At 33.7% G+C, this 25,819-nt stretch overlaps 6 protein-coding genes and 3 non-coding genes across 9 annotated transcripts; 6 read left to right on the top strand and 3 right to left on the bottom strand.

Moving 5' to 3' along the window:
- The first annotated feature begins 799 nt into the window (after positions 1-799).
- Positions 800-2,003, top strand: SOCG_01911 (uncharacterized protein). The gene has a single exon (XM_013164863.1). The coding sequence runs from the start codon at positions 1,588-1,590 to the stop codon at positions 1,939-1,941; it is 354 nt and encodes a 117-aa protein (XP_013020317.1). The 5' UTR covers positions 800-1,587; the 3' UTR covers positions 1,942-2,003.
- SOCG_16435 lies at positions 945-1,016 on the top strand. The gene has a single exon. It is a non-coding gene; the product is annotated as a tRNA-Pro (tRNA).
- Positions 2,004-3,902: 1,899 nt separating the features above from the next.
- SOCG_01912 (uncharacterized protein) lies at positions 3,903-5,931 on the bottom strand. Its single transcript, XM_013164864.1, has one exon. It carries the CDS (start codon positions 5,802-5,804, stop codon positions 4,146-4,148), a length of 1,659 nt encoding a protein of 552 aa, XP_013020318.1. The 5' UTR covers positions 5,805-5,931; the 3' UTR covers positions 3,903-4,145.
- A 1,943-nt stretch (positions 5,932-7,874) lies between these two features.
- SOCG_01913 (alpha-glucosidase Agl1) lies at positions 7,875-10,784 on the top strand (the record flags this gene model as incomplete). The annotated part of the gene is made up of 1 exon (XM_013164865.1): positions 7,875-10,784. The coding sequence occupies one exon, from the start codon at positions 7,875-7,877 to the stop codon at positions 10,782-10,784; it is 2,910 nt and encodes a 969-aa protein (XP_013020319.1).
- Positions 10,785-13,119: 2,335 nt separating this feature from the next.
- SOCG_01914 (alanine racemase) lies at positions 13,120-14,361 on the bottom strand (the record flags this gene model as incomplete). Its single annotated transcript, XM_013164866.1, has 1 exon — positions 13,120-14,361. The coding sequence occupies one exon, from the start codon at positions 14,359-14,361 to the stop codon at positions 13,120-13,122; it is 1,242 nt and encodes a 413-aa protein (XP_013020320.1).
- Positions 14,362-14,955: 594 nt separating this feature from the next.
- On the top strand, positions 14,956-18,186 carry SOCG_01915 (zinc finger protein zas1). Its single transcript, XM_013164867.1, has 3 exons — positions 14,956-15,116; positions 15,175-17,930; positions 17,979-18,186. Exon 2 carries the CDS (start codon positions 15,847-15,849, stop codon positions 16,348-16,350), a length of 504 nt encoding a protein of 167 aa, XP_013020321.1. The 5' UTR covers positions 14,956-15,116; positions 15,175-15,846; the 3' UTR covers positions 16,351-17,930; positions 17,979-18,186.
- A 1,524-nt stretch (positions 18,187-19,710) lies between these two features.
- Positions 19,711-20,460, bottom strand: SOCG_01916 (carboxylesterase). The gene has a single exon (XM_013164868.1). It carries the CDS (start codon positions 20,164-20,166, stop codon positions 19,894-19,896), a length of 273 nt encoding a protein of 90 aa, XP_013020322.1. The 5' UTR covers positions 20,167-20,460; the 3' UTR covers positions 19,711-19,893.
- Positions 20,461-23,505: 3,045 nt separating this feature from the next.
- SOCG_16436 lies at positions 23,506-23,577 on the top strand. The gene has a single exon. It is a non-coding gene; the product is annotated as a tRNA-Pro (tRNA).
- A 162-nt stretch (positions 23,578-23,739) lies between these two features.
- On the top strand, positions 23,740-23,810 carry SOCG_16437. The gene has a single exon. It is a non-coding gene; the product is annotated as a tRNA-Gly (tRNA).
- The last annotated feature ends 2,009 nt before the right edge of the window (positions 23,811-25,819 follow it).

Consider the following 25,819-nt stretch of genomic DNA (forward strand, 5'->3'; position numbering starts at 1 on the left):
GAATCAAAACTTCACAGCTTTGGTCTTGTGTAATCATGTACACGTTTTGTAAAATTATGTATTCTCTTTCAATTACAATTTTCCTTGAATGAAGATAGAATTAGTTTGTTTAATTTTCGTTTTTTCAGTGACATTATTTGGCAGTAGTAACAAAAATTTTCTATAGGAAGTTTGGACCATTAACGATATTACGTCATAACTAGGTTTTTCAATGAACAATCGTATTTTTCAGGTTTATATTTATTTTTTCATGTTGCGTGGTCTTCATTTTCTTTTTTTTCTTATTTTTCTATTTACGAGGCATCATAATTGTTTGAGCATGCAGAATGCATGAGTGAACGTGTGATACTATTGATATACCGTTTCGTAGATGTCATCATATAGCTGCAAAAAATAAAGTACAATCTCTGGAAGACCACTTGATACCAACTATAATGACTTTCACTATATAGCACGTGCATATCCTGCAGTTCTTTTCGTACTGAACGTGCAAAGCGCTGTTTTGCTGTTTCTTTTTGAAATGATCAAGGCAAAAGCATATTTTTCAAGAGCAACTTCACTCTTTCGTTTGTTGGAGTGGATTTATGTTTAATTTTCTAAGCCGATGACCAAGATTTAGTTCTCTTGTTCGGCATGAAGGAAAAAAAAATAAAAATCTAGTTGCTAAGCGATCACGTATGATTTCAAAAATGTTGAACTAAAAGAATTTGGTTTATTGGTCATTTTTTACATACGTTACTTCGAAGGTAGCAACGTATTCTGCATATTAATTCTGTCCTAGTGATCTTGTTGGTGCATCCTTCTTCAATGGATAATATCTTCAAGAGCAAGAAGTACAATAGTTATGGAAGGCGAAAGATAAATGTAATTAATTCGAGGCAACAATCAAGGCTTGCACTGATTGTGAATACTGGTGTGTCATAACCAACTAGATAATTGGTTTTGGCCGTTTGGTCTAGTGGTATGATACCATCTTAGGGTGATGGTGGTCCTGGGTTCGATTCCCAGAACAGCCCAATTTTGTTTTTCCTTCCCCTACTTTATGCAGTATAAAAAACCAGTTGAGATCCTCTACGACGGACGGAACAAGAAGGATTCTATGAATGCGTTTGCTGTCTATTAATGAAATAGGTACTCCCAGAGACTAGGGTTATTGAGTTGCAAGAAGCAAATGTAAACACCTTCACATAGTTGGGAGCGTTGTTTCTTATATGAGACTGAAGAACACGCAAGAATGTTGCATCGATGGTGCGGCTGTACCATGGATGCCTTTCAAGAATTCGTTCAGGGTTCGACTCCTGGTTGATGCATTTGAAAAGATGTGCTCAATAATATTTAATTGTTATTTGTTTACTTTTTATTTTATTAAATATGCAGACTATGTACAATGGAGCATCGAACATATTATTTGTTTATTTTTTCTCATACCAATTAGGAACATATTTAAGTAATTCATGTTGAGTATTAAATTGCATAATTTTAGGTATCTGATTATGTGTAAATGGCTTGTAAATATTTTTTCTTCTATTCATACAATCCTGCTTGCGTTCTACACTCAAAAGTAATACCTCTAACTTTTTATTCAAAATGATGATGCTATCCAAACTGACATATTTTGCTTTTATTGCTTATTCTATGGCAATACAATTCAACACTCCATCTCCGTTTGAAGAATGGACAACTTGTGAGGATCATACAGTTACATGGGACTCGGTCGATACGGATCCGAGAATTGCTGATTTATATTTAAGTAGCTACATTAGATATCCTCCTATCAACAAATTTCTTTCTAGGTTGTCTGTCTCTGATGGCAGCTATACTGCTGATACTAAGGGTTGGCCTATTGATGGAGGCTATCGCATAAACATGAGAAATCCTGATAACTTTGACGAAATTTACGCTCAGTCAGAAGAATTCATTCTAAGTCCACCGAGAGAGTGAAAATGGGCAGATAAGCCTCCTTTTACGACTAAGTTATTCCCATCAAATCATAATAATAAGGATCATAACAATAAAGTTAAAAATATAAAAGAAAAAGAAAAAGAAATCCCGCTTCTTCTTAACTTTGATCTTAATTATGTTTCTCAGGAATTCTCTTTTCTTACGTATATAGTATAACAGTTAGCATCTGGTTTTAGTGAGTTTGTAAGTTAATGAAAAAAAACAAAGCCAGTATCGAAATTAAAACCAAGACGCTCTAATTACATGCTATTAGTTCTTGACCGATAGTTTTAATCTAAATTTAAGTTACATATAAAGAAAAGAAAAATTAATTGATTTACATTTGGAAATAGTAAAGAGAAAAACGACGAGAGATAACGGATGTTTGATATATCAACGCTTCTTCAATAGGTATGGTTATAAAATTATTATTGTGTATAGGAAGAAAGAAGATAAATATGAAAAAGAATAAAAGAAATTAAGTTTATGATAGATCGTCATATAAAAAGGAAAAGTCTGTAACATCTCATTGTCAATGTCATTTTTAGACATAGTACTGACTTCCAGGTATAAACAGCAGACATTGATGGGAAGAGAACCAGGATTTTCGAAAAGCTATAGCAGTAGTCTTAGTATTTGTTTCCTTTTCAACAAAATTTAACCAAAACCTGTTAAAGTAAAAATCAGAGCAAGAGGCGGTAAAAAACCATTTTATGATAATATGACTTCCCTTAATCGCCATTTTAGTGAATCATCTTAATAGTAAGAGAAAAAGGATTCTTGAAATGATAATCGTTATGAGAAGAAACTAACACTATGTCTACCATGCAAGCTAGGGTATTATATTTTAATAAAAAGTTATTCATTGTGGTACTACCTCCAATTATTCTCTTAATAAATTAGTTGATAAGAAAGGTACTCAGTTCCTATTTTTCTTTAAACCTCTCCAAACTAGAAAAGGTTTACTCCTCTTCGAAGGGCGTATCACAAAACATTCAATTTGCTTGATTATAAGTTCTGCTTTTGAATTGACCATTTCTTTTAATAGAATTATAAGGAGATTGAGTCAGACATTAGCTGATTTACCAAATGACTTCGTCTTGAATCCTAAATCCTCTGAATTACTGACGTTAGAATCTGTTGAGAGCGAACACATACACAATCTCTAATTTTTCGACACAATATTGTATAAAGTTTTACACTTGCGAAAAGGCCTTCTCTGAGATATGTCAATATCCGACGCTATATCCTTCATTAATCCGTATTTAAATGATTCATTTGTCGCAACTACAAAAATAAAAAATGTTGTTTCCCTTTATTAATCTTAATTATTATTTAATTAATATTTTTCAGATTTAAAAATACCCTTTAGGTAAATTAAAGTTGATTACTGTCAATCGCTTGATGGAAGGTTGAAATGGATCATTCACCCAACAATCATAGGTCAAAATATATTGTATCTTATTTATTCTTGATATATAAATTACAATATTTTTGATCAAGTTCTTTTATGGGATGAATGCAAGCAATCTAGTAGACGAAAACATGATGCTAGGTCTCAGAAGCTAAATGACACTACTTCACATGTTATACTAACTTCGAGGATTTTTAGTATAAAGCAAAATAAAATAGTTTTTTGATTATTAGGTGTACGGTTCTGGCCATTAATCTAATGATCAAGCCCAAAACAGTCTTTTGCTCTTGGAATTAGCATTTTAGCTAATTTTAGATGTTGACACTCCCTGGGTAGCATTGAAAATAAAAATATTTTTTCACTTGACTAACTTCGTATTTTGACGACGATCGAATGCATTAGGGTTCATTTTATTCAGTGTATGGACAACTCAAACAATAATATCAACTAAAATTAATATATGAAGTCAAAGAATTACAGGAACAGACCTATAGAAAATTACGACTGCCAAGCAGCGCACGCTACATCGGGTACGTCTCATTTGTACTTAAACTGAATTACATATATACGTATATTATTCGAATCAGGATTTCGACGAAACTGTAATTAAACTAAATAAACAACCGCTAGCACATTCTTATACCAATAGAAAATATTCTATTGAAACTAGCATTTAACCTTTGAAAGGATAATACAACCACTTCTTGGTTAGTTTATCCATCTTCATCGGAGATGATAGCATTTCCTATGATCAGCGAAATTACTCTATCAGAAAATTAACAGAAATGATTCATATTTCTAAATTAAATAAATCAAAGAATGGATTTCCCATAAGTAAATCAGACGTCGCTGAATCCATATCGTAAGAAGAGGTCGTACCTTCGTCTCCCCCAAGACTCAAAATATTTGCCTCGTCCAGTTTTTTATATCGTAATGCACAACATAAGTCGGATGCTATCTGTAAAGCACTTTTTGAAGCAACAGTATTAAAAGTCCTGACGACCTGTTTTAGTACGTTGTATGCCTTTGGTATCATTAATAAACTTTCTCTCGTATCCATTGACAAAAGAACACAGACTCCATGAAACGGGACGTCTAAAACATTCCACCAACCTATTCCTTTGTCGCATAAAATAAGACATTTATTTAATGCTTCATCAGTTATCTTCAAGATCATTTCAATTGTACTTTCATCTAAATGGAAACCGGTCAGAATAAGCTTCCGATACATATGAAAAGAAATGGATCCTTTTAAGAGTGCTATCAGGTTGGGCTGCTCCTGCGATAATTGAGAAATTTTTAGTACTGTTTCCACCATAGTTATCTGAGACTTTTCAATGGTTTCTTCGCCTTGAGGTAAAGCCTTAACTAACTGCACAAGGTGGTTCCCTTGAAATTGTAAATTTTCACTGTCAAAAAATAATCCAGAATTCAATCTTGAAGGCCTTATAGGGGTACTTCCGATTTCCATAGCAAGAAATTTATGAAACGCCTCGGAAACCATAATAACGTTGTACAAAGGTAAATATGATTGACTTTTGTTATTAGTGTGTTCAGTATCATTATAATTTTTCTGATTTTCCCATAAATCGATATTTGCGCAAAATATTTCAACAAGATGCATTGAAGTACAAGAGGCTAACCAAGCATCAGCTGGGTCAGCGATATTTCGCAAATACACACTTTTAAGTACAAAAATAACAATTTTAGTTATTGTGGGAGCTATAGCCATCGGAAAACTGCCTGATTTCAACAGGTTTTCAGTGAGCTCAATAAGCACAAATTCGAGTTCATTTGCCAAGGAATTGGTATGGGAAAAATACGAACCAAGCAAAATGATAATACATACTAAGGCCTCAAATTCTTCTTCCATATCTGTGCTCCAAGTTGATTTTAGTTTTGAAAAAAAGCTAGTTGCATCTAATAATCCGAAGATAGGATTTACATCCTCGAAATATATGGAAGCGTAAAAACGGCAATCGTCTTGAGACAAGATGTCTTTAATGTTTATAACTTCACTCCTTTTTGAGTAAATGCGGCTACCCAAGTTCCAGGCATATGGCTTATTATATATCGTCGAAGCAACACCCAGTCTATCACCAATGATATCCGCGAAACAAACTGGCTTTTTACTTTCTTCTTTACTTAAATTGTAATTATTTTCATTATTTTTTGGAACACAAAAGTCCCTATTCGTCATCGTATGCTTCGACGAGATACTACTTGAATTGTCTGGTTTCAGTGATTGCTTATCAAGATATTCAGTCTCTAGTTGACTATTCTGAGTCGGATGTTCGTTGTTTTTTATTACACCAGGTTCATACTGACATTTATGACGGAGTTTCTGGCAGTATGAACAAGGAAACGTACCACTGCACTTTCGTTTTTTCCTATGACAAACAAGACATGCTTTTTTCGTTCTGGTACGTTTCTGTAAAAATTCCTTCATTTTAAAAGTATTGTATCAATAAAATCTTCTTTTAAGCAGAGATAATAATCATTTCTTAATTCTTCGAGCTACGGAGGTGTGCGGAACGGAGTCGGCTGGGCACGTGTCATATTAGTATGGCTTACTGTCGTTGTCATAACCGGAATACGATATTATTGATATCTTAATATGTTGATTATATCGTATTATCAGAAATGTTACTACCAAAGTGGCAGCCGAAATTTACGCTGTCTTGCTATTGCTACCTAGTTTGCTACCTAGTGTAAAAATTAAAATGTTTATATAGTAAATCTGATATCTATTGGATTCTACTTAATAAGTTGAATGATTGTTATTAGAGTCCGGTGACTAGATTAGCTAGAACAACCCCAACTAGATTAATTTAGCCAGATCAGTTGAACCCTCCAACCAGCAGATTTGTATTTACATTGAAATATATATACTTTTTGTATTAGACAAACATATTGCTTATGACAAGTTTTCTATTTTTTAAAATATTCGTTGTTTACTTTTCGTAAAAAAGGGTCTCTTGTTCAAACATAATACATTTTTCCGGCCTTGAGAACAGAAGTAGAATTTCGTTCTTTTGATTGAAAATCTTCGAAAGTCCAATAATTAGATTATTTGGAAACTTACTAATTTTTTAAAATGTATATATGTACATATATACCCAAACTGAAAATTACAAATCTTTTGGTAGGAAGATTTGACCAATCTAGCTAAATAAATTGTCTTATACAACTTTTTTAGTGAATCAGGTCCTTAGCAGTTATTGATCTATTGCTATTTATGTTCTACTAATGTAGAAATATCTAACTCTATTAGAGTTCCTTTTAAAATATATATTTCTTCTCATACCAAGTGAGACTTCGCTTGTGACACTGGTATCCACTTATTTATCAGCAAACGGTTGTGTATATGCCCAGAAGTATCTCAAAATTTACTAATGCAGTTAGTTATAATATAATGTTCTTGGAAATACTTTTATGCAGCTACATCTTTTCGCTCCATCTTACAGAAACGTGACGTAAATCTCAATTGGTTCACGATAATTAACTCAGATTTCCAAGATATCGTTACATCTACTTTCTCCAACTGTGATTTCATGTTTATTAGATTAATTACCTATTTTACAGGTGCATAGTAATTAAGAATTCAATGACATTGATATAACCGAGAGTCTGTGAGAGATTATTAAGCATAAGTTCCTAATGACACCTAACATAAAGGATCATATATTACAGAAAGGTCACCACTATATATAGATTCTGAGAGATTCTTTGTATCTATTTACAGCATCTTAAATCGATATAATCAGTTCTCTAACATATGATGCTTTCAAACATGAAATCATATTGAGTCATCCCGATGCATATGTATGAAGGAAATATTGTCATTATTTTTCTACTGACGTTGAAAACTATGTTCATTTATAAATAACTTAGTATTTGATCGCCTTTCGGTTGTCCCAGTAAGTTATTAAATAAGGATAACCCGGCTTCTCGATTTTGTCTGGTAATAATACAAAGCGAAACTGACCAATTTCACAAACCATATTAGGTTCAAGCTATCTTTGCAATCTTGTTCTTTGCGTTAAGGATTATCTTCACATAAATTTCCGCGAAAGAAATATTCGCAAGTGCTTCTCTGCACTTAGGCTTATATTTGGTTGTACGAAGGATCATCCTCATTAATATTAGGGACTATTTACAAAACGAACAGTTTTGTTGGGAACAGTTTCGTAAGGAGTTTTTATGATTAGGCTTTTAGCATTCACTTTTTATAGGACTTAAACCAACAATATCTTTTTGTTTTGTACTTGACCGTTACATTTATCTACATTTGTTTTTCGCTTTCTTTTTCATAGCATACTACTTTCACTTCTGTTTTATTGACTATCTATTTTAGTTGACATATCATTACGAAGTCTCGCTTACTAACTATATTCGCTATAATACTTTTATTACTAGTTAGAACACTTTTAGCATTATCATAAGTAAACATTTCGCACGGCAAGATTAAAATGCTTCCATTTTCGCATTTTTTTTAAAGTGGTTCTTTTTCTTTTTTTTGGGTTCCTTTCCATCTATCTTATTGGCACAAAACTCATCAAGTTCACCTAGTGGTACTGATGCTAGTTATCGAGTAATTCCAACACCTTACACTCCACAAAATGGTATACAGCAAAATGTTTCAGTCTATGAACCTTACCGTGGTAATGAATGCCATGGATATCGTGCTAAAAACATCTCAGAGTCCCAAAAAGGTATCACCGGTATATTAGAATTGATCGGTTCTCCCTGTAATGCTTATGGTGCGGATTACCCTTACTTGTTTTTAAACGTCACTTACGAAACTGAGGAACGCGTTCACATCTCTATTCGTGACTTGAACAGCTCACAGTTTCAGTTTAGCAAAAGACATGATGTTTGGCAGGCTCCCTTATACTATGCCTCTACATCCAGCTTAAATAAGTCCAATGTTTTTTACGAGTTTTCCTTCAATGCTGACCCCTTTGAGTTTTGGATTACCAGGAAAACCGATGGTGAAGTACTGTTCGATACAAGAGGTAATCACTTGGTATTTGAAGACCAATATATTGAGTTAACTACCAATATGGTTGATGATTATAATATTTACGGTCTTGCTGAAACTATTCATGGATTTCGTTTGGGTAATAATCTCACCCGTACATTTTGGAATAATGACGAAGCTTCTCCTCTTGACCGAAACATGTACGGTACTCATCCTTACTATCTGGAACAACGGTATAAGCCTCTTAATTCCAGTAACTTTACCAATAGTAATCAGACTACTTACTCTTCTTCTTCCCATGGTGTATTAATGTTAACAGCTAATGGCATGGATGTCTTGCTTCGTCCAAAGTACCTTCAATACAGAATGATTGGCGGTGTTATAGACTTATACGTCTATTCTGGAAGCAGTAGTCCTAAGGAAACCACTAAGCAATATATTAAATCTATTGGCCTCCCGCAAATGCAACAATACTGGACGCTTGGTTACCATATGTGTCGATGGGGATACCAAAACATAACAGAAATTATGCGTGTTCGTGAAAGAATGCATAATTCTAGTATTCCAATTGAGACATTTTGGAGTGATGTCGATTACATGCACAATTTACGTGATTTCACAGTTGATCCTACATCTTACCCTCGAGATCAATTTAGCCAGTTTTTTCATGAAATTGAGTCTAGTCATCAACATTATATACCAATCGTTGATGCAGGAGTCTATGCCGCAAACCCAACTAATCGATCTGATGATACATATGGACCATTTTATGAGGGTTTCGAGAAAGACCTTTTCCTCAAAAATCCTGATGGAAGCATTTATATAGGTGAAGTATGGCCTGGTTTTGCCGTTTTTCCTGACTTCATCCATCCCAACGTACAAGAATATTGGAAACATGGTATTCAAAACTTATCATATGCATTTGGTTCAAATTCTTCTAATTACATTCCTTTCAGTGGTCTTTGGCTTGATATGAATGAACCTTCTTCCTTCTGTGTTGGTTCCTGTGGTTCTGAACTCGTTAACTGGAATCCTGTGCATCCACCCATGATGCTTCCAGGAGAAAGTAGTAGTCCGGTATTCGTTTATCCTAACATTTCAAATCCAAGTAATACAACCGAATTTTATTCAGCGTATACTGCTGTTTTAAGTCAATACCATGCTACAGCAACTACTTCATTCCAAACGGTTCATTCCACTCCCGGCCCCTTGGGCGATAAGCCTAATATCAATCATCCTCCTTATGCAATTAATCAGGAACAAGGAAACCATGATTTGGCTAATCACGGCGTCAGTCCAAATGCTACCCACTACGATGGAACACTTCGTTACAACTTATTTAATGTTTATGGATATACCGAAGGTAAAGTAACTCATCAAGCTTTGAGTGAATTACAGCCTGGTAGACGTCCTTTTATCCTTACTAGATCTAACTTTGTTGGGACCGGTACTTATGCCGCCGTTTGGCTAGGAGATAACCACTCGAATTGGCCCAACATGTACTTTTCGATTCCAGGAATGTTAACATATAATATGCTAGGTATTCCAATGGTTGGTGCTGATGTTTGCGGTTTTGCTGATAATTCCAATGAAGAACTTTGTGCACGGTGGATGGAACTTGGAGCTTTTTCCCCATTCTATAGAAACCATAACAGTCAAGGAAGCAGCCTTCAGGAGCCTTATCTTTGGGGTTCTGTTGCTGAAGCTTCCCGTCGAGCAATGAATATTCGTTATTCTTTATTGCCGTATTGGTACACCCTACTTAATCAGGCATCTTCTGAAGGGAATACAATCGTAACGCCGCTTTTTTTCGAATTCCCAGATGAGCCCCATTTGGCTGAAGCCGATCGTCAATTTATGGTTGGTGACGCTTTGTTAGTAAGTCCTGTTTTGGATCCAAATACAACGAAAGTTAATGGTGTCTTCCCGGGTAACGAAAGCACGGTTTGGTATGACTGGTATAACCATACCGCTATTGAGCATAAACCCTATGAAAATAAGACAATGGATGCTCCTCTTGAACACATCAATGTTGCTATTCGTGGTAGTAAAGTTATTCCCATGCAGCAGCCTGCATACACTACTGAAGAAACTCGTGAAAACCCTTTCAACTTGCTTGTAGCTCTTGACAAGCAAGGAACTGCCCGTGGGAGTTTATACGCTGACGACGGTGTCTCTGTGACTCCTAACGCTACGCTATGGGTTGACTTTTCAGCTAAATCCAATGAGTTATCCAGTGTCTCTTTCGGTAACTACAACGTACGAGTACCATTGGCGAATGTTACAATTCTAGGAGTTTCGTCTTCTCCCAAGCAGGTCCAATTCAATAATGAAGCAGTCATGTCTTACAACTATATAAATGAAACAAAGGAATTGATAATTACTAAACTTGAGAATTTTACCTCAATTGGCGCATTTGCAAAAAATTGGACAGTCTCATGGTGAAGTAAAGTTTTATACTCCTCATGGGATAATAGAGTACTGAGTTACTTGACTAATGCTTTATTATTGTCATATTCCATGCTCGCTTAAGCTTATAACTTAAACTTCTTGTTTTAAAAAAAAAATTAAAAAAAAAAAAAAAAAAAAAAAAAAATAAACTCTTAAGTTTTTTATTTTTTTTCAACGATCCGGAAACTTTCTTATGCTGTGTCCCACGCCCAAACTAGAAACTATAATTTCTGTTTATAGTTTGAATTCTTCCTGTTCCTACCTTCATCTTCATTTCTAAAAGAGGGAATCTGGAAAATAATTCTAAGCTTATATCTGTTTTGGTCTTACCTTTGAACGTGAAAGCACTTATAAATGCAAATCAATACTACGTCTATCATAATTATTAATCAAGCGAATAATTATTTACATGAAATTGTTTGAGATATTTGGTAATGTGTGGAACTTGATAACTTTAGTGTGATTGTTTCAAGGATGAAGTATCCATAATAATTATAATTTTCTTCTTTTTTATAAAATAAATTTGTGAATGGTTTTAACATACGACTTACACTATATCTTGGTAAGCACTGAAGCTTTTACATGTAGTCTTCTGCTATTGGGATACTTAGAGCGTAGTTGGTCAAATAATTATTTTCTAATACGTTAAAAACTATTTAATCATTTGAAATAGTAGATTTCTTAAATTTTAAAAATGAGTTTTTCGGGAATAAATACTTGAAAAAATTGCCTCTAGAATAAATATATTTAACAGACTCTTGTTATATTTTCGAATTTTCCGAGTTTATGATTTTCATAGTTTCATATCCCTAATTGGGTATAATTTACTTACGTACGACTTATATTTGCTAAACATATCCTAAATTTTAAACGCCTTTTCTACTGACCCATTTGGATCATTTCGATACCTAAAATAGAGAGAATTGATAAAAAATATTATTTCAAAAATACTTTTCTGAAATAAATACTTATCAACAGAATTGTTGTAAGCTAGGAGGTAAAAATGTTTGAAAGTATCTCGCTAACAATTATTAGGTATGATCATCTGAAACTCACTTATCTTGAGGTTCCCAAAGGTCCGGCTCTCATATAACTTTTATTTTTTCTGAGTGATTTCTACTTCTATAAGCACTATACTCAGCATAATGGAATATTAACTATAAAATCTTGTATGAAAGATGATACTGATTTTGTGACTTACATAGTAACAACGCTATTATGCCTCCTTTACTTTGTAAGCCTCCGAAGACTAAAAAAAATAAAAATAAAAATAAAAAAGGAAGCATACTTCTTTTATTGGATATTTATTTCAACATAGGCTGATAATTGAAGTTGAACTACACCTTGTAGTAACTGGCATGAATCCTTATGATTAGTTCCCAATTTTGTACTGAAAAGGCGAACGTATATACATCTGACCATTTTTAAAAATCTCCGAAAGATAAACTGACTTTTCTTCATTTTATTTTATTCAGGAAAACGAAAGATAAAATCTTAGAAATATCTTACTCATTTGCAATACATTCGATTTCTATCTTTATGTCTTTATCCTGAAGAGGAACTTCTCCAGCACTATATATAAAGTTAACTTTTTTTTACTCATTCCGCGTTTTCTGTTTTAGTTCGTTTTTGTAACTATCCAACTGTAGTACGGGACGGCATTGATTCAGGTAGTAACTTTTTGTATACCTCGTTCATTTCCGCAAAATTGTTGATATCAGCTAAAAAAATGTTGATCTTTATTACTTATTCTAGACTGCTACCTGAGTTTTAAGAACTTCTGCAAGATTTTCAATGGTAATGAGCTTCTGTTCTTGGATTCTACCGTCGATCACTTTCCCATCTCTTAACGCGGCTTGTCCGGAACAAAAAATAAGACCTGCTTAATTGCTTGATTATAAGGTCACAAATATACCAACTTTGAAAAATTTTTAACAATTTTGGAATTCATATAAAAAATAAATTAAGGTGTCTCAAGAAAGAAGAGATTTTTTTATTAAAAGAAATAGGCATTAACAGTCCCTTGGGCTTCTATTTAAAATAACCATAACCTGCAGTTTCTTGAGTTAAAGACACTAAATGGTTACATAAAACCTTCGCCAAAAAGGAAAGAACATTATCAAGGGATAAAACAAGGATTTTATAGATGCCTAGTATAAAATAAAAGAAAAAAAAAGCTATGCGATGTTAATGTCTGCAAAGGAAATCATTAAAACGAAAAAAGAAGGTGGCAGGAACTAAAAGTAAATTCAACAAATTCGAAACGCTTCTATGTTTTATAGCTCTTAGCGCAAAAGTCTGTTAACATACATGGTGGAGGGTAAGAATTTCACCAACCTTTCCAAGGAACCCAGATATCCGTAATTATGTTAGAGCCTTCCGTTATATAATACCAAGGGTACGCAGCGGCAGTTATGCAGGAATGATTGGGTATAATAGAGAGATACTGGGAAGGTTCTGGAAGAACGGCCGTTGGATTCTTTGATTTTAAAATTCCGTGCTCTTGGCTCAACCGGTCCACGTAAAAACTTTCAAATCCGGGCGTAATTACGATACCATGACCACCTTTTGGAGAAGTTTCACGGGACATTGCAATTACGCCAGCATTCATAAGTGCTTCCCCCGGTTCACCATTTCTTCCCGCATAATTACTAAGGACTTCCGCAACAACATAAGCGGAAACATCGTCCTTGCTGATGCAATTTGTAATCATTTGTTGAATATCGTTCATGGGATAATTTCCGGCATGAAGCTCGAGTTCCCCATGTAAAGATGGTAGCAACTCTTTTACTTTTGGATTCACAGAATGTGCAGTAGGAGTCGCACCGACAGATAAAGTCAAACGCAAAGAAGGTTCAATAGAAACAGCAAATCCAGCAGCAACGTTAGCTGCTTGAATTTCATCATACAGGAATCCAACAGCTGCATCAATAGATGTGGAAGCATACGAATGTCCCGCGTGACAATAAAACCCATAAAGGCTGAACAAGGTTTTGCTGGAGAGTACTTCAGATACCAAATCCTTGACAACATTTGATTTATTGTCGACACCAGCTCGATGTGTTCCCATGTCAATTTTTACAAATATTGACCAAGCCTTTATATTTGGTATCTTTGAAGAGAATTCACGTAGTAGCTGCAGTTGTTTGGGATGATCTATCATCAATCTTAAATGTGGTATAATTTTTGTTAGCTCATACAACTCAGAGAGTCTTGAATTAGCTACTGGAAGACCATAAAGAAGATCATTAATCTTTCCTTCTTGTATAAGTGGTATTAAGGAGAAAGCTTCCATCAACGTAGACACCACCACTGCTTTCGTTTTTCCATCACCTAGTTGTAATAAAGTTCCCTCTGAAGTTTTATGGGTTTTCACATGTGCACGGAAAGAAACACCAATCTTTTCTGCTCGATCTAACATGCGATTACAGTTCTGAGAAAACTTGTTTCTATCTATGAAGAAACCAGGGGTAGGAACTTGTTGAACAGTTTTCCCGACATATGCTCTTTTAAGTTCTTGCTTGTCGACGTTCAAGTAATACCTAGAACTGAATTTATTGATATATGACATGTTGTTTCACAGAATGCTCGAAAATACAATCAACTAATCGTTGTTGAAAAGTCGTGAGAAGTGTAGACAATAACTGAAAGAAACCCCAAGGCTTAACACGCCAAGCAGTTTTTGAGTTATTAAAAAGTTTTAAAGTTTTAATCTTTTCTTATTATTTGCAAAAACCTAGTTGCACTCGTATAGATTACTATAGGTTCTTGGAATTCAGAATCACTAAGTGCTTCTAACAGTACAGTGGTTAACTGATTCTATTTGCCGAGAATGCAAACGTTTGTATACGAAAAAATTTCCAACCCCCATTCAGTATGCCATCAGCTTTTTAGTTTTTACTGAAATGTAACAGATGAACAGATTAGATAGCTATCTATTCATTTCCCAATCCTAGACTCAACTTCGTGTACTTCCCGTAAATTTTCCATGCGCCTGTACTCACTAAACGTGCGGAATAAACTCTTTTAGACTCTGTAGCAGGTTTGTAAAACGGATTAGATTTATACTTTGAACTCGTAAACCGACAATTACGAAGACCTGATAGATATGTCGCTTTCACGCTAAGCATTATGCACTTGTAAGTATAAAATGTGAGAGCACACTAAAATTTTTTAGTTGAAACATTTCCTAATTGCTAGGTTTTGAATGAAATTTATTTCATTCATGAAGAATCTAAAAAGAGTAGAAAAGCTATCTTGATAGAAGCCGGTGGTTGATTAATTACTAACCGCTCCCGTTTTTTTATTTTCCTTTAAACACTATACGTATGCTAACAAATCTTAATATTATGCTGTTTGTTAGTTTGAGAACTGACACATGTAGTTTTCGTTCGTTAATGTTTCACAGACTATAGAATACCTTTTTTAGTTCTCTCTTTAGATAAAACGTGGCGAAAAATTGATTGATAAGGAATTGACTCGTCATTCCCTACTGTACAGGTTCATTGACTTCAAATCTAAATTTTTTTGGATCAACCTTGGTCCTTACCTTTTTGCATAACAAATGAACTTGTTGCTTTAGATGAATGGAAGCCTCTTCTTCTTTTTTTTTTAGGATTCTCCTATAATTTTTACAAACGAGATAAGTCGCTTCTATGAAGGCAAAAAAGAGATGTGCATACCAAGAAGAGGATGTTCGTTATTCATGTGATTATAACTGCTGTTATAATTCGTTTAGCAGAAAAGAACATGCAAGAAGGAACTACTAATCTCGTAAGTTTGCTGAAAAAATAATTGACAACTAGCAAATTTATGGAGTAATTGTCGCCGCTTGGATTTTTTGTACTGAGAAGTTGCTAACACAGTCGATCGTGGATGTCAAATCAAACTCATTTGTTTGCTTGCAATGCGGTCGTTCGTTTACTAGAAGTCATGTTTTAAGTCATACATATTCATCAAAAGGATTCAAAGCAAAAGGAACCTAGTAATAAAATATGATCAAACCAGCCTCATCAACTACGTTCAAAATCTGGTCAGACGCTTTTGGTACTCTCGAATGTCGATTGAACCTCAAGCTACTTCACATGCCGGACTTGTAGATCATATGAGGTATCCTCAAATTTCGCAATTTCTTCATGAAACTATTCCATCTTCCATCCAACAGTCAACACGAAGCCGCGAATTGACAAACATTGACCTGTTCAATTCTGCTCAAGATCCGAGCACGATTCCTAATTTTGGGGAGGACCTTGGCTTCCAACCCGTACTATTTACGAGTTCATCGTTAAAGGGAGGTCCAAACGGCTCTAATGATTCAACGTCTTTCCATGGCTTCTTATCGTCAAACATGACATCTCCTCAGCAGAATACTAATGATTTTGTATGTTGGATTTTCAAGCTAATACCCGAATCTTCAAATTCAACTAATTCAGTAATTCCCAAAAATCTTAGTTGTATTCATATTGATTTTGCCAACACCGACTCTCTCAGTTCACACTTCATAGTGGATAAGAAACTTCAGTCCAAGAATTTGATTCGTTATCAACATACCTGTTACTAATTCTGGAAATACAAGATAGTTATTTGGTTACAGATATGCTTTGCAATATTTAACACTTGATTTTGTGAATACTTGCATCCCCACTACTGGAAGGATTTTCATCCACTATGACCTTTTCTTCATCAAGGTACAATGATACATGATGAAGCACCTTTGGAAATTTTATTAACAATGCTCACTATGGGAATAAATTTTGTTGATGATTCACTAGCCTTTGATATTTCAACATTAATATTCTCAATTTATACCCACCCTGACTTCAACCCTCGTGTCTCTCTTTCGGTGTATCAGGCCCTCTTATTTATCGAAATTTTTAAAAAATAACCAGTACGGTTAAGCAACACAATTTTTCAAGAATATTTCACAGCGTGATAATAGAGGCGTGTTATTTATTGTTTTACTATTCCTTACATAACTGCTAACTACTTAGTCATTAAAAAATGGGTTTCCATTGAAAGAGTCTATGACAGAAGTAAACAATAATGATATGTTCACAAATGATAGCGCTCAAAAAAGATGGCTCCATCGGGTTCATGGAGAAGCTACGGAGAGGTACTTTCTATCCTATATCGTTTCATTATAATCAACCGTGCATGAATTGCCTTTTTTTTGTTTGTTCTAGATTCCCAGCACATGGTTTTATTTGGATATCATCCGTTTATAGATATCACAGATCTCGGGCTACCTTTATTATGTGACGGAAACCTTAGGAAAGTCGATAATTTGAATGGGCATCTTTAGTCAATAAAAGGGAGTCACCCAGTTTTTTTCTTATACTGAGAATGTTTCTAAGAAATGAAAACTGTTTACCAAATTAAATCCGTGCAATATGATGATCGTATTGCATGGATTAATTACCATAGGGTGGATACTGAGTAGGGAAAATTTGGCTATGATTTCTTTTTTCTGTAAATTTGCAGAATAAATACTGACTGCCGATATATAGGCATGGTAGAAAGTATTATGCAACTTAACAGAATCAACCTCAAGAATTGCAGGGATATGCTTAAATCTTCTTATAGATACTGGCTCCGTATTTACCGAGTTTTTTTTCAAAAAAATGGTACTTTACCCCATAATCACCCTTATGTGAGAGGTAGTTTGGCTACCTACGAAATGGCTTACATATCACTGCATACAAATGTTACTGCTATACAAAATTATGCTAAAGAAAAAGTATATTTTTCTGCAAATATACACGATAGTACTCTACGCTATATATCAGCTTTGTCATTATCCGACAACTCTAAAATATCTGTAAGATATTCTATTATCGCTCTAATAGATGCCGTTTAAGGCTGTGATATGAACTACGACGACGTTTGAAAAGATACTGGACTCCACAGGCCATGGTGTTTGTATGTAGCCACTTTAATCCTCTGGGCCTATGGATACCTTCTGGTTGGACGGTTTGAAATGCTTGAAAATGAAAATAATAAGTATAAGTCTTAACTTGATGCTTATTCAATTTAAATTGAACCTTAGCGGAATGGGTAAAGACTACGTTGATGTCCGATGTAAGACTTTGCCTCTGTTGAAGTGTGTCGTTCAAGTTTTGGGTCTCACTAAATGGGGATTATGTGAGTTCAATATAATAAGCTATTTTATGCAGATTCTAACAATATTAGTGGCTGAGGGCGTTCATGTTTTATCCGCACTAACTCAACATTGACCTGTGATTCGGAATTTGGTGTAATAAATACCAAATAATTTTAAATGTAAGCATTCTGCCGTTAGGCAGCTAAATATATGTATCATAATTTTTATGGTTTTGAACAATATGTTTAAGAAAATAGGTGTTCATTTAGTAACGCATGAAATGAAATGAAGTCTTCATAAACATTAATACATAATCATAAGAAACATGAACGTTGTAACTATACTAAATGGCTCAAATCAAGCAAACTTAATAAATGCCATCGGACATTTGAGTCTAAAGGTCCCTATACTATTTCCTCATTACTAAATTACTTAAAAAGTTTTTACTTTACCAGTATCTTATATTAAAGACTCTTATCGAAATGTTTGAGAGTAGTATTTCTATACGACAATGGCAAGCTTAATCCGCTGAAGGCTGCCGTAATTCTAAGAGCAAGGCCATAATTTGGATGAAATATATTGAGCCTCGGAACTGTTACCTTTGCTAACCTCTACGGCTACAAACCCAGAATAAGGTCTTTTTATCTGTATGCTTTTATTTCTCATGTCTATGTCAAAAATGAGGAAGCATAGTAAGTGTTATTCACGTAATTCAAAAATACGAGTGAGGTGCAAATTACCGCTCCATTCATGGTAATTGAGACTGTAATCCATGAAATGAGTGCAAAGATTTGTAAGGTAATTGTATATAAAAATAAATAATGGAAGCTACTAATCTTTTGATATAATTGTTCTAACTTCTATAAACTTTATTATAACTGAGAATACTGATATGGCATCAATGCGTTGCGCATACGAGTAACAGGTTTTGATCATTGACCATTTCTGACGGTAACCAAAGGACTTGCAATAAAATGAAAAACAATTTTGATACCATCACTCAAAATAACTTTTTGGCAAGTGTTTGTCAAAGTACTGCTCTCCCAAATGAAAATATAACAAAGGTAAAAGTTTGTACGTCCTATTCGAATGTGTAAATAAAAAGAAATATATATAAAACATAAAAATAACGATTATGTATTTTTTCGTTTCGAAGTTCAACTCTTTATCCTTTCCGTTGATCATTTCATAAAATACTTTACATAGTCGATGTTATTCTTTCCTAAATTCTAAGATAGCTCTTTCTCCTATGCTTTTCAATTTCTACGAGCATTTAACTGTTTGAGTCCAGTCGCAGACTACTTTAGGAAGACGATGAGATAGCACATTACCCATAGAATTTATGCTCAATGTCAACTTTATGAATTCCTTCAAGTAAGAATAATATCTGTTATATCCGACAAGTATACAAAACTTTTCATGATTTTCCAAATATATGGTAAGCATTCCAAAAATAAGATTCAATGCAGAAGAAAGTAGTACGTTATACACTGTGGATTATCTTCAATTTATCATTACCGAGTACGACAGATCTTAGGCTTCTTCAATTAAGAGACCATCGTTTTCAGTAAATGGATGATAATGTTACGTTCAATAACATAAAACTTCAATTATGAGTACCTTCTGGTATTTTACAAGACGAATTCTACTATGTCGTTCCACCAAAACTTAAGTATGAAAACATTACTGGATAGAAAAACTGTAAATTTTTCCCATCTTAATAAATTAATAAATGAACTTACGTGTAAATAAAGCGAGAAAAAATGTATAAATTTTCGCCATGATCTATATTAAGAAGGTAAAAGTGAATTTCAAAAAGAACCAGGGATTTTGTTAGATAACAAGGTTTCAATAAAAATGGAGGTATAGATTATGTTAACATGAAGGTTATTGATTTTCCAGATTAAGAAATGAACTATAACTATTTTATACCACGTCAATTTTTCTGCTGGTAATTGAGGACTATTCTTAAATATCCTCCAAGATAGATGAGTATTAGCTGTATTAGCGCAAACAGGGACGATCAAGAGTTGGAGAACAGGAGGTGGAAAAATAACTTGAGATGCTTCCAATTTTATGACACAGGATAGAAGAAATGTTACCCCCAGGAGACGAGCCTCCGATGGCCAATTTTTTTATATTGATCCCAATGGCATCAGCATTTTCATAACAATATAGTAGAGATTCCCAACCGTCATCTATGCAAGCAGGAAATGGGGTTTTGGGCCCTATTCGGTAATCAACGCTAACAACAACACAGTTGGCTTGTTCGCACATGTGAGTAGCAAACGAATTTTCAGTGCCAATATTTCCAAGAACCCAACCCCCACCGTGAAACCACAATAAACAAGGCCAGCCCTTTCAGGAACAATTCCATGAAAACGAAAAATTCGAAGCGATACTCCAGTAGGGGCTGTCGTATGAATTCTAGATATCACCACATCCTCTGCAGATTTCACTGAAAGTAAATTGGACTGTCCTGGCGTAACATTTTAATTATTTTTTAATAATTTCACTTAGAACATGTGCGTTTTAGGAATCGGAAGATTACTGCTTATGTATCAATTGTAAATTATACATATTATTGGTCCAATTTGTCCTTCACAAAAATGTCTAAAGGAACTTCGGTTTCTGAAAACGTATATGTCATACTTTAGATATAAAACGTGAAGAAATTGTTGAAGTTTACCAAAAGGATCTGAAAAGGTTTTCTGAGTAGGATTATAAGTTTACTTTCATTATTTTTTCAAGAAGAAATAACCCGATTTTTATACTCTAAGAAAAATATCATCCATTAACACCCCCACTGTCTTTTTAGATAACTACACTATTCCTTTGGGTGAAAGAGCCCCCATTTCGGTGGGGGTATAATGAAAAAGATGTACAATCAGTTAAATTTTAATAGATATATTGAATAAATATTCCACGTATTGAAATCTATTTTCTACTTAGTTATCCATATTATGATTTCACAGTTTAGTTACGTTGGAGAACGTCACAGAAAGAATAAATTAGTATGCGATATATTCATTGAGAAAATTTTAATAGGGTTCAAAAAAAGAAGAGTTACTATGATAAGTACAAATAATAGGAAAACGTGTACCTTTTGGGAGCTGATTTGTTATGTCTGACTGCACTACAGTTTACTAAAATAATGCTCGATAGTTGTCCGTTCTCATTTCTTTTCTTCAAATAGTCTAAAAAATTAAGTTTATCTTATTTATATCATTACTGCAATCTATGAATTCTTGTTAAAGGCCTAATGTATTTAGAAGTATATCAACGAGAGTTTTAATCAAATCCATTTCTGTACATACATTCACTAGCTAGAAGAAAACAGACAAGATAATTTAAAGACTTTCTTTTTTCAATTGGAAAACTATTGGAATTGTCAGTTGTAAAAAATAAAAAAATCTTCTTAATTTGTATAACAAGGTTAGAAACACGTATCATCACGTTGGGCTACTAAATCCTGGAGTTAAGTCATTGGACCTGGCAACTGCCTTAAGGTACTTACTTATACAGAGTCCGGTGCAAATAAGATGGTTTATCATCAAAACAATGAGTTATTAACATATGTACACGTGGTCGCCGAGTAGAGAAGTCACATACTTGGAAATGATATGTATAAACAATATGTGAAAATGTAATTATTGTGTCAAAAAATTATTTGAGAAATATAAGCACTTAAAAATAGTTATATCACGGCGTTTTTTTTTCTTCGAACTGTATAAAGTTAAATTATTTGAATAGGTAAGTTAATCTTATATCTAAATATTTTATCACAGTGCAATGACGATTGGCTTAATTAGTCTGGACTGGATTTGTTTAGCCAGATTAGTCGAATCTTCTTGACAGAAGATCTGTATTTGCATTGATATATATATATATATATATTGTATCAGACAACTCTGTTCCTTATGAAAATTTTTTGTGTTTTTAGATATCCTTTGTTTACTTTTTGTAATAAAGGTCTTATGTTACATACATTATACGATATTTGCTCCTTGCCTTTATTATAATATGTTTAATAAATCTTCGATTCTTGGAACAAGGTAGAAAACAGGAATCCATAATCACTCACATGAAACTCGTAGAATTCGAAATCAGCACCCGTTTCAGTTTTCCTTCAAATTTTTTAGGGATGATCAGATATATTTCTATTGGATAGTTTTTTATACTTGAGATAATAGCCTGTATACTTATTTTGGTTAGGAGTTTCCGTTACACCAATTATTCAAACATCGGTTAGATACATTAACATAAAATGGCTGCGTGTAAACATTTTATCCTAAATTAGTAGAAACTAATTTCATACGCATATTAAAAGAAGACTTATTGTTATTCTCTGGCTGAAACAGAAGTAATTCAAAAATATTAAAAGAAAAAGGAAGACAAAAAAAAATCGGTTTCTAAGTTCGTCTTAAGAGAACCTCAAAGTGATAATGACCTTTTAAAATTTTTTAGATGAATTTAAATAAGGAGAGAAAATAAGAGGTGATTTAATGATATTTCAAATCTTTCAGAAAGCAAAATAGATTTAGGTCCCCTTTTAGGCAGCATTTGGGATTATTTAATGATTCTATAAAATGCTATTGAAGTGGTTAATGAAGCCTTATGAATTATTTAAATGCAACACTTTTTCCATCTAACTTAACTTCACATGGTTTATACGTTCTCGAAACGATGGTAGTTAAAAGGGTTTGATAGCGTAAGAGGATGACCTTTGGATTTGCCTATTTAATATTTTGTGTGAGCGAAATAATGAAAATAACTAAATTCAATTATTGAATGGAAAGTTTTGCATTATGCTAATAACTTCATAAAAAAAGGCACTCATAGACGAGATCATCCATGAACCCATTTATACTGAATCATCTGAATCATTTAAATCTCACGATGACTACAATTGGTTTTACAATAATTGTTAAAGTTAAGTTTAGGAAAGAGACGAATTGGCAGTTAATAGTGGTATTTTACTGATATCAAGACCTAGCGATTTACGAAGTCAGAGAGTAAGTACTCATCCGGATGCTTTAAAAAACATTTTGGAAATAACTATGTCTTTACTTTTCTATACTTATTCCACCTGTTTTTTGTCATAACCAAGCTCTCAACGGGCTATTTAACTGACTTCTCTCTAATTTTTTTGTTCTTCTATTTTCTGTATTCCAATAGTGCAATTCGAATGCAAAAAGCTACTTTCATTTTACCAATTGTATGAACTCATCGATTAGCAATGGGATCTGCTGCATATTGATGCTGTTCTAAATATTAATGCTTCTGTTAAACCGAAAAGAACCCACAAGCTTTAAGGATACGATACTCTATAATTATTAAGGAATAAAAAAGAAATAGATGCTACTAAAACCCCGAAAGTTCTTTGGATTATACACAATAGTTTAAGAACCGTTTCTCATGTACGTCACTCCATCGTAACCAACGTATTCCTAATTCATTCTATCATGACCACTTTTCGTTTTACTCTTGTTTTTTACTGTATGTAATTTATTGAAAAGGATTAATTGTTGAGCTTTTTTAAACAACAAAGACTGCAAGTATGTCTCGAATGAAATATGATATCTCTAGGCAAACTAGGTAGTGGTCCATTGAAATGGCCGTTTGGTCTAGTGGTATGATACCATCTTAGGGTGATGGTGGTCCTGGGTTCGATTCCCAGAACAGCCCAAATTTTTATTTTTCTTCACTACTCTCAAAGAGTTAAAAGAAGAGTAAATTGTTTTGCACTGCTGTGCCGTAAGAAGCAGATAAAAGTAATTTTATTTGCATACAGTATGTACTTTTAAATCTTGCTCTTTATATTGGGTTTAAGAACAAATAAATAATATCGCATCAGTGGTGTAGCGGTAACATGGATGCCTTCCAAGCATTCGCTCCGGGTTCGACTCCCGGCTGATGCAGTTTTTATTTAGATTTAAATTTTTTTTCTCTATGTATACGCTCTATGTTCTATAACCGTTTTGTACTTAACCAAACCATCTGTTGCACCGCGTTTTAAAACACTGCTCAGCTAAAACACGATTCAAAGCAACGAAATATTCAGTTGACAATAAATTCGTAATGTCTGTCTTCTTCGTTTCATGATGTAAACGTTGCAAACAAGGATCAAATAGTCGACAGTGAACAGTGGACAGCGGACAATGGGTTTACAACATCACAGAAGTACAAGGAGTTCATTTCTTGTGGTATATCGGCTCCAGTGTATAATGAATGTGAACGTCTTACATCTAGCTTCATTGCAAAGAAAACGCGGATGGAATAGTTGTTTGTTGTATGATTTCAAATCCAGACTTCTTTAAAACTTACAAGCATGATATTGACGGTTTAAAGACTTTAAATACTTTTAGTCTCTTATTCCTAAAGCAGATGAAATATGTATTTTAAGTATCCTCTAAAGCAAACAGTATTATTCGCTGGAGCATGTATTTACGGACATAATTCAGTTATATAAGCATTGTTATAACAAATCTTACATGAATTTATTATATATATATATATATATATATATATATTTTTTTTTGGGGGGTTGATAGTATGTTCTTAAATAATTCCTTTGTGCTATCTCTTGCATTCAGTATCGGACGTCTTCAGTGTAGTTCTAGGAACTTGGTTTTCTGGTCTTGGTACTGGGCTAGGTCCAATGGATATATATATATTGCTGTTCCCCTTTCGTTCCCTCTTCTATTTTTCTTTATTTTTCTTTAGCGAGACTAGAGTAGTTACCATGCATGATTTTTAATTTTGGCTATAGTGAGCTGGGAATGTTTCTTGAAAAGATTTGGTTGGTTCGAAAAGCGAATTCGATCGACGTATGTTCTTGAGGAAACCACCCGGAATTTAGCAAATCCGCAATTACTGCAGTTATGTCAACGCTTGTAGTCCTGGTTATTCACGTAAGTAGTGCACAGTCATTTGATTACCCACCTGAATACAGGTAAATTATTTACGGCGTGCTTTTGTTTTATGTACCATTTATTCTGATTATTTATAAAAGTATCGAAAGGCGGTAAACTAAGCAAACTAAAAGAACATTTGCCATCACTTCAAAGACGATCCTAAAATGGACTTGCAGGTCAATGAAAGTAAGCCGATCAAGTAAAGCAGATATGAATTATATTAGCATTTTGTTAGATAAAGAAAGAATTTTAAGAAGTGAGTGTATGAAAGAAGATTTGTTAACTCGTGATTAACTACTAGACTCTCATTGACCCCAAATAAAAAAATCTCAAAAAAAAATAAAAAAAAAAAATAAAAAAAAAATTTTGATATACAAGTATAACATCCTTCAAGTAGCAATGCTGGATGCTGATCAAAAGGATTGCTTCCTTGCGTGTATTAAAATATTTTCCTTAGACTCGAATGAATGAAAGGACTGATACATATACAATAGTTCATAATAAAATGTTTCTTGTGATACTTCAAGAAAATTTCATCAGTCATTTATGACTGATTTACTAGAATTTATTTTCAAAAATTCGTCAAGCAATAGTAATGCAAGTCTTAACACAGCATCAGGTAGCAATGATGCTTAAATTGTAGGATAATGTCTTTTACCAATTTTTTTTTGCTTTTATTTTTGGTTTAAAGTATAAGACAAATTGCTAGCCGAAGTCTTGATGCATGTCAAAGCCACAAAAATAAGATTGTCGCCGTTCATTTTTCAAAACGCTATCTATAGTACACAAGTAGAGATGACATAAAGTAAGTCATCTTATGGAAAGCAAAAAAGTGAATCGTACATGTACCTAGAAATCAACCCGGGATCTGAGAACTCGTAGCTTTTATGGTATGTCCCCTTACTTATATCAGAAAATCATCGATAAAGATTTAGGTAGATGTAATATAAAAATCTCAAAATATGAAAGTAGTTTTAGTTAAGAAATAAATAAATAAAAGAGAAAGTCATAAT

Source organism: Schizosaccharomyces octosporus (genome assembly GCF_000150505.1).
Source record: "Schizosaccharomyces octosporus yFS286 unplaced genomic scaffold supercont6.3, whole genome shotgun sequence".
NCBI lineage: Eukaryota > Fungi > Ascomycota > Schizosaccharomycetes > Schizosaccharomycetales > Schizosaccharomycetaceae > Schizosaccharomyces > Schizosaccharomyces octosporus.

Excerpts from the sequence above, each read along its gene's own strand:
- SOCG_01911 (XM_013164863.1), top strand. The coding sequence starts at position 1,588 with ATGATGATGCTATCCAAACTGACATATTTTGCTTTTATTGCTTATTCT.
- SOCG_01912 (XM_013164864.1), bottom strand. The coding sequence starts at position 5,804 with ATGAAGGAATTTTTACAGAAACGTACCAGAACGAAAAAAGCATGTCTT.
- SOCG_01915 (XM_013164867.1), top strand. The coding sequence starts at position 15,847 with ATGTCGATTGAACCTCAAGCTACTTCACATGCCGGACTTGTAGATCAT.
- SOCG_01916 (XM_013164868.1), bottom strand. The coding sequence starts at position 20,166 with ATGTGCGAACAAGCCAACTGTGTTGTTGTTAGCGTTGATTACCGAATA.